Source organism: Octopus sinensis, linkage group LG1 (genome assembly GCF_006345805.1).
Source record: "Octopus sinensis linkage group LG1, ASM634580v1, whole genome shotgun sequence".
Taxonomy (NCBI): domain Eukaryota; kingdom Metazoa; phylum Mollusca; class Cephalopoda; order Octopoda; family Octopodidae; genus Octopus; species Octopus sinensis.
In genome coordinates, this window is record NC_042997.1 from 134,843,203 (window position 1) to 134,852,630 (window position 9,428).

The window sequence follows — 9,428 nt, forward strand, 5'->3', positions numbered from 1 at the left end:
CTGATACTCATATGAATTCCTAAGTAAGCAAGGAAATGTCACAAACCGTGCATGTTTATGTGCAAGAGGTATATTCAATTTGATATACAGTAAATAGCAACTGAAAAATTGTGGAAAACATTTGCAACAAACTATTAGGACAACGTGTTATTTTCTCAAACGATGTAAATGTACTGCATATCAACTACGGCGGCATTTGAATTTGTGAAATATCAGATGTTTAAAGGAACAGCAAGGATGACGAAAAATTCTCAAGAAATTTATCGTTTTTACTCGAATAATTAGGTGTTAACGTCTACCTCGCCAAATTCGCCATAATGTCGTCAGTGTCTTTGATTGTTTCGTTGACGATGTAAAGCAGAAATGTCTGTCATTTTATAATCACTGCATTTTTAGGGAAGATGAGGTTACTTTGAAATTATATCTTTCAGTCAATGAGTAAATCAAACAATGCACGAAACTAAATCATCACGTGAGGATGTAGACTCAGAAAATTAAAGAAAAGAAAGAGTAATAATCGGTCAAGTTTTAGCCACTTATGAAATATGTGTATTTTTCTTTTAAGGTAATTTTTACAATGGATTATAATTACTCTTCTACTCTTTTACTTGATTCAGTCATTTGATTGAGGCCATGCTGGAGCACAGCCTTTAGTCGAGCAAATCGACCCCAGGACTTATTCTTTGTAATTCTAGTACTTATTCTATCGGTCTCTTTTGCCGAAACCTAAATACGGGGACGTAAACACACCAGCATCTGTTGTCAAGCGATGTTGGGAACCCTGGAAACACAAACATATACACACACATACATATATGTATACGTATATACGACTGGCTTCTTTCAGTTTCCTTCTACCAAATCCACTCACATGGCTTTGGTCGGCCCGAGGCTATAGAAGACACTTGCCCAATGTGCCACGCAGTGGGACTGAACCCGGAACCATGTGGTTCGTAAGCAAGCTACTTACCAAACAACCACTCCAACGCCAACTTACCATACAGCCACTCCTGCGCCTGCTTACCACACAGCCATTCCTGCGCCTACTTACCACACAGCCATTTCCTACGATTGCTTACAACACAGCCACTCCTACGCCTTTAAATGCGGTGAGCTGGCAGAACCGCTTGCACGCCTGAGAAAAATGCTTGGCGGCACTTAATCCGTCTTTAGTTTGGGGTTCAAATTTTGTTATATTGTTATTCTCTTACAAAACAATAATCTCAAGTAAATTAGATCAATGAGATCATAAACTCTACAGTAGCAAACTAGTTCTGATTGCGTAAGAAATTGGAAGTGATCATCCAAATATTTTAAAACTTGAAACATGTTATAATCTTATAAAACAATTGTCTCAAGTAAACTAGGAGATCAAAGATATAGTCTTTAGAGTAGCAAAATTAGTTCTGATTGCGTTAGACTACACTAACTATGGAATGGATTCGAAAGCATTATCGATAGCGTTAATATGATCAAAAAATATAATATAGTTTCATAAATCTCTGCATTGACATAGAACTATGAATTTATATAACATCAATATCCGCAGTTCTCGATAATTTGTATTTGACAATCCATAAATGGGTAATAAAATATAGGAGAGAATACAACTTTAAATCTCAAAATATTCCATTTTCCATAAGTTATGTATAAAGTAACCATTAACTATTTTTCGCTTTCTTAACTCATTATCTAATATCTAGTCTGGTGTAATTTATTCTTTTAAACACAGGTAATACTCATCTTTTATTATTTTATTAAATCTATGTAGTAGCTTAACTTCAAATATCGATACTCAAAAAAAAATTAAACCCAGGTAAGGTCAGTCTAGCAACCTACTATTTAGAAATACTGCCTCGCTCTTATTCTTTCTCATACACACCTCTTCAATTTTTCCGGATTACTAATCTCCGTCAGGCACTGAACCAATTTCAACCTTTAAATCTATTGCCTTCATACAAACTAACAAAGCTTACCATTCACAAGCAACCTAAACGACGCTTCTCTCTTCCACCTGTATGACGATAACCCTCTAATAGTCTAATTGTATAACCCTAAAGTTGAAATTTATTTCTCCTCCGACTATTCTCTATCTAAATACATCACAGCTCCTACTAATACACTTAGTTCTCCACAATATCATTTTATGTTGAATTTCCATTCTCTCAATACATTAGATCTAACAATACACCCCTCAAGACGTGCCATCAGTTTACAATCATTATTTTGGACCACGCAATCCCTAGAAACAGATGTTGGACTCGTAAAACTCTTGTTCACCTGGTTTAATTGATATCATTTTTATTCTGTGTAAGTCGGACTTTTTATAAGTAAACTTTAAACGTTATATTCATGGTTTATATTAAATGAATTTACTATCTTTTTTATATCGACATGCCTATTTATATATATATATATATATATATATATACACATATATATACATACATACATATACATTTCTGGAAGGAAATGTTTAGTTTAGTTGATTGTGCATAGTAACTTAACTTTCTTTGAGACGGTCTGTGAGTTCAAATCCGGCCAGAAGCACCTTTTGCTATGAAAATGTTTTGAAGAATGATTGCATAGCTTGTTAAAGCTTTATGAACAGACTTTATGTTGCTTACTAACAAATAGTTTTTAAGGCACATGTCTCTGTGGTTAGAACATCAGGCCCACAATTATGAGATCGTAAGGTCGATTTCCGGGTCGGGCTGTGTGTTGTATTCTTTGAGCAAAACACTTTATTTCACGTTGCTCTCGTCCCTTCAGCTGTAGAAATGAGGTGCGATGTCACTGATGCCAAGCGGTGTCTGCATTTGCCTTCCACTTGTAAACCATCGATGGCGTGGAGAAGGGAGGCTGGTATGAATTGGACGAATTTGTCTTGGTGAGGAAAGCTATTGGATCACTCCCATGGACATTCAGGACGAAGGGTTTCTTTACTTTAACCAATAGATAACTAAATTGATCGATAAATGATTACACAGATTATGTGCTTTATATCCTTCTGGTTTAAGGTTTTTTAAAGAATCTGCACAAATTCTACTTTAACACCTGCCAAATTTGCGCTCACACTCACTCAACTGCAATTTTAGATAGATTCAAATTTGTAACAAAAAATTACATGTATATAATAAATGCAAAAAAAATATACGACGCCTCTTATAAATATATATATGTGTGTGTTTGTGTGTGTATGAAAGCAAAGAATTACATCAATACTCCAAGGCCATAAAAATACGTATCATATGTCTAATACCAATCTGAGTAAGGAACATAAGCATAATCAGTCACTCGTTGAAAAAAAAGGTAGAATGATACGAGAGTAAGCATAGAAATAAGTCTAAAGATATGAATATAACAGTTGATAGTAACAATGTATGTTTACTTACGTTGGTAGTATTCATTATAATGGTTGCTTACTTGGTATAGAAAGGATGACAATAGTATAATATATGTATATATTTTCAAGCAAATCTTAAGCGTGTTAAGTTTTCAAAATAATATTCGCTTGTGATGATAGCAGCTACTCTGAGATTACTTATATATGTCATAAAGCTTAATCAAAACAAAAGAAATTATAAATATAATCAGGCGGAACTAACAAAATTACGTAAAACATTTCTTCCCACACTTAGAAAACGTCTGAGGGAACCAGGACATAGTTTATTATTTGTTTCCTCTTTTACCTGTAAATCGGGTGTGATACGGTGTGAATTGTCTTATTAGATGGGAACTTATTAAAATATTGCGTTGTGTAGTTTGCCGCTCTATTTTTAATATGATGTATCATCTCACTTGCATATTTTATCTGTTTATATATATATATATATGTGTGTGTGTGTGTGTGTGTGTGTGTGTGTGTGTATACATATATATATGTATGTATATATATATATGTATATATATATATATCTATATCTATATATATATATAATAATAATAATAATAATAATAGTAATAATAATAATAATAATAATAATAATAATTGATGCAGTACCAGGCAGTAGCTCTCATGGCTTCTGATCTTAACTGATTGGAAGTGTTATCATGTACATTGTTTTGTCTTGGTATAAAAGATGGGCTACAGCAAATATTCTGCTCAATACCACAGATTTGCTTGTCAGTTGTTTGACCTTAACCAGTTGAGCATGTCCCTTAGTGGCTGAAGATATGTGCATCTCTGATCACGAGCAGAAGTAGTGGGGGAGCATCATAGCCATGTGTTGAGAGGGATTCTTTGGGCTTTGAATAGTTCACCTCTGGAAACATGGGTGGTTCTTTCAACATCCTTAAACAACCCTTATTCAGGGACCGTTTGAGCGGGATGGGCTACTCAACCTGAAGAAAATTCTAACTGGGCCCCACCTGCAAGGTCATGTGCTGTTTATCTTGATATGAGATCACCATGTCGCGCACATATGGTTGTGATGCATGTGCCTGGTGTACCTTTATCAGACGGGTAGTCATGATGGGTATATTGGGCTTCGTATATTTTACCCCAGTGTCACTTTGATGGCATGAACTGCTCTCTCACTCAATAATAATAATAATAATAATAAAAATATTAGGGAGTAAATCCAAACTTAGAGGGAAAAAATTAGATTTAGGATTAAGTCCAATTTTACAGTATAAATATATATATGTAATATTTTTTCTAATGATAATTTATTCAATTATAGAACGATGTATTTGATCTATCGATAAATTAATTTACCAATTTAATTAGGTTAATTTATTATTGATTAGTATTTATTTTGAGTATTAATAATATGATATATATTATAAAATATATATTTATCTTATACCAGAGTTAAGTTCATATTTTGTTATATTTTTGTTATAAATTTGTTAAATTAATCTATATGTATGTATTTTCTTTATATTTGAAGTAGATTTATTTAGATATTTATTTAATCAATTTTATTTAATATAGACGTATAGATTAGTAAGAAAGAATAATTGGATAAAACGAAATGTTTACTTGAATGATTGTATGGAAGTATGAATATAGGCATTTATATACGTATGTATTCATATGATATATGTGTATATGTATATATATATATATATATATATATATATATATATATATATATATATATATACATATATATATATATGTATATATATATGTATATATGTGTGTGTGTATGTATATATATATGTATATGTATGTATTGTGTATTGTATGTATATATATATGTGTGTATACACATGCACAATAATACCTCATCTTATGAGAAGCGCTTTACGAGACACTGGATTATGTTCACGAGGTTTAGCTTAAAAATAAAAGCGTACTCTGGGAAAGAATTTACTCGTACGTAGAGGCGTTACTATAATTTTTTTATATATGTTTATTAATCTTATAAGATGTTTAGAGTATACATAGTAATTAGTAGTTATAAATTATTTAATTTATTGAGTATTAAGTATTATTTATCAAAGTTATTTTAATAATAAATCTTATAGTATAGAGTGGTTTTATTCTTTAATTGTAACTTCATTCTATTTACATTTATTGATAAACCATAACTTTTTCCATTGACAATTTTAATTCACAATTTTCATTGATAAAGCGTATTTGTAGTTCTTCACTGTTAAAGAATTCTTCAACAATTTATTCTATTTTTGTTAATAACGTAATTCCACGAGTATTTTATAAACGCTGAAAAGACGTTTTCCGATTTACAGTTTTAGTTCATCACAAAACCTTGCACAGCTAAGTATATATTTCTATTTAAGATTTAAAAATTTGAAAATTTTAATATTTTAATAAGTCTTATTGTATAATTTTGTATTCTATATAAATACTGATTGTTATGTAATGATTTAGTTATCGAAGTAATGTATATGATTATTAGATTTTAACTCTACGTTTATTTGTAAGACTTTACTTAGCCAAGGAGATATATAGATCGTTAATAGTAATACGAGTTTTTTTTAAAGTTAGGTTTCATGTCTATACTTTTATTGATAGCATAAATTTTAGTCTTTAATAACTATATTTGTTGATAGTTATTTAGTTATTATTTTAAATATTTTATAATTGTTAAATGTGTACTTAAATCTAATATATGAATACTGATTTTTTAGTTAATTATTTTGGTAATTAAAATTTTGGACTATAACTGAGATCAGGATATTTGTGAGTTTATGTATTTTTAAGCTATTTTGTATATTCATAAATATCTCTAATAGTTGACTTCGTCCTATTATAACTTATATATTGCTATTTCCAATTGATAATTTGTAGTAGTATTTTTCATTGATAAATATATTCGTAGTATTTATTGGATACTATATAACTATGGATTGATAATTTCATTGTATAAGTATTTAGTTGTTGAAGATATGTATTTCATTGTTTCTCTTTAGTTCTTAACTATACGATTTTTGTAAGTTATTAATTAGCCAACGAGATATATTGATCGTTAATTAGTTATAGCGTTCTTTAAGATAGTTTATCTGTTTGTTTACAATTTGCTTTTTCATCTTTAATCTTTTAATTCTTAATATTTTTCATAAGTAATAATGAATAATTAATTTATTAGGTTTTTATTATACGTGCATATATATTTATTGATAGAGTTAATTTTAGATCTTAATTCTTATATTTATATACATTTATATATATATTCATTGATAATTTAGTTATTATTCAATTATTATATATTTATTTGATTTGAAATTAAATTTAATATTATAAATAATGATTTTAAAAAAATAATTAGGTAATTAGATATTCACTATAACTGAGATTGAGATTATTTGTGAGCTTATTATGGTTTTTTATAGCCAAATTATATCTGAATAGATAGATACATTTTCTATCTATTCTTACCTTAAAAATTAATATTTAACATTATAATCGATTGTATGACTTAATAATAATCGTTAAAGTTTCTAGTTTGATAATAGAGTTTTTTGTAAGAAAATTTATTATTTTATTTATTTCTTTAAAAAATATTGTTTAAATATATTTGATTATATATTTAACTATTTTCATTAACCTGAAGATTGACTATAACCATAATTCGAATTATTAATTGAAGTTAAATTATTGTTATTCGAATTAGGTTATGGGCATGAAACGATCGTAGTGGTTTTACTTTTTAACTTATATTAAATTTTTTAATACTTTTTGATAGTTATACATATTTTTAAAAAGAAGAAGAATAAATAAATAAATAAATAAATAATAAAAAATCAAAATAAAAATTTTTAAGTATATATATATAAAAATTTATAAATATAAATTAAAAATTTTAAATTTTCAAATTTAAATTTAAATAATTTAAGTTTAGAATTTTATGTCTTATATATTTTGTATATTATATTAATTAATTTTGTTTCTATGTTTTGGTTTATGTTTTTCACTGATTTGCCTAATAGTGGTTTTATCTCTAATTTAATTTATATATATATATATATATATATATATATATGTATTCACCTACCACTCTACTTGACTGTCTACCAATCTATCTTTGTCTCTACCATTCTGTCCTACTATCTATCTATCTGTCTATATATATGTATATATATATATAATATATAAACATATATATATATAATATATAAACATATATATATATGTTTATATACATATATATGTATATATACATGCATATATGGGTACAGGACTTTAAAAAACTGTACAAAATGAGAAACAAAAAAAGCAAATGAGAATATAAAAAGCAAAAACATAGAAAATGAATTTTTTTGGAACAACGAAAGAAACAAGCAAACAGAAAGCGGTGAGCTGGCAGAAACGTTAGAAAGCCGGGCGAAATGCGTAGACGTATTTCGTCTGCCGTTAGGTTTTGAGTTCAAATTTCTCTGAGGTCGACTTTGCCTTTTATCCTTTCGGGGCGATAAATTATGTACCAGCTACGCACTGTGGTCGATCTAATTGACTTAATCCCTTTGTCCGCCCTTGTTTGTCCCCTCTATGTTTAGCCCCTTTTGGGCAATACAGAAATTAGAAACAAACAAACAGAGAAACGAGACACGGAAATTCCCTTCATGAGTTGTCCCCTGTTTTATCTCCTTCGCTTTTCGAAGGTAGGGACAAGACGCGACTTATTTAAAACAGTCCTTCCCGCAAAGCAAATTAAATACAGTTTGGGATATTTTGCGGAGGGTGAAAGTGGTAACAAAAACAGAACAGTGAGAACAAAACAGTAAAAACAAACGGTGAGGGCTGTTAAGCCATATATATATATATATATATATATATATATATATATATATATATATATATATATATATATATATATATATATATATATATATATATATATATATGTACACATGGGCAGGTAGACACGAAATTAACAGAGGGCGATAACCGGCACCAGTATTGATAGAGATAAGCGTCAAAACAGCTCAATAGCCATGAGCTGACAAGAGAGGGAAAACTATTAATACCCAGTTTTATTAAAGGCACGAAATTAGTATATCTGATCGATAACAGAAGATGGATAAGTGTCCTTGTTTATGTCCTACGTATACGTTTTGTAGTAGTTAATGCATGATGAGCGCTAGCCACTAAAGGTTTTCTTATTATCTCTCTGTTTATTTTCTTGTGTTCCTTTCTGTTGAAGAGCATAGTTTCGAAACGTAAAAGATTTTCTCCCCTTCCCGAGCGTTTAACTAATACACCTGTTTCTCGATTACACACCTGTTTTCCTCTTCTGTATGTTTTTCGTGTATTCCAACTATATATATGTATATATATATATATATATATATATATAAATTAACAATTGAGGATAAAATCTTTAAAAGAAATTATCAGTAGTTAGCGTGAAAAACCTCGTAAGAGAAAAAATCCGTAAATTTTTCCACTTTGAAAATATTTATTTATATTATATTGAGGGTACTACTATTCGTAGATACCACACGCTAAAGAGTCACCAATGCGGTCAAAACTACTAAAATAAACAAAATTTTACCGAATGCAAAACTTCAAAGCAAATGATTAAAAAAAATAATTTTTTAAATGATTTGCTTTGAAGTTTTGCATTCGGTAAAATTTTGTTTATTTTAGTAGTTTTGACCGCATTGGTCCTTCTTTAGCGTGTGGTATCTACAAATAGTAGTACCCTCAATATAATATATATATATATATATATATATATATATATATATATATATATATATATATATATATATATATATATATATATATATACATATATAGGCGTGGATGCCCGAGTGTGTTTTGTGCGTGCATGGATACGATGGGGATCGTGCAGCTTCCATATACCAGCCCCACTCAAAAAGCTCTCGTCTCTCGCGAATGTAGTGGAAGTTACTTGTCGATGGAATGAGCCAGAACCTGGAGCCATGTTGCTGGAAAGCAAGCTTCAATCCACAATGGCACACCTACACATACATACATACATACATACATT

At 29.3% G+C, this 9,428-nt stretch overlaps 1 protein-coding gene across 1 annotated transcript in view; it reads right to left on the reverse strand.

Annotated features, from left to right (window-relative positions):
- LOC115223495 (interleukin 17-like protein) overlaps window positions 1-3,509 on the reverse strand; it is a 4,758-nt gene extending 1,249 nt beyond the window's left edge. The window contains exon 1 of the mRNA XM_029794149.2: window positions 3,396-3,509. Within this exon, the coding sequence (XP_029650009.1) occupies window positions 3,396-3,410 (15 nt within the window). The 5' untranslated portion in view covers window positions 3,411-3,509. The remainder of the gene's footprint in view (window positions 1-3,395) is intronic.
- Between the last annotated feature and the right edge of the window lie 5,919 nt (window positions 3,510-9,428).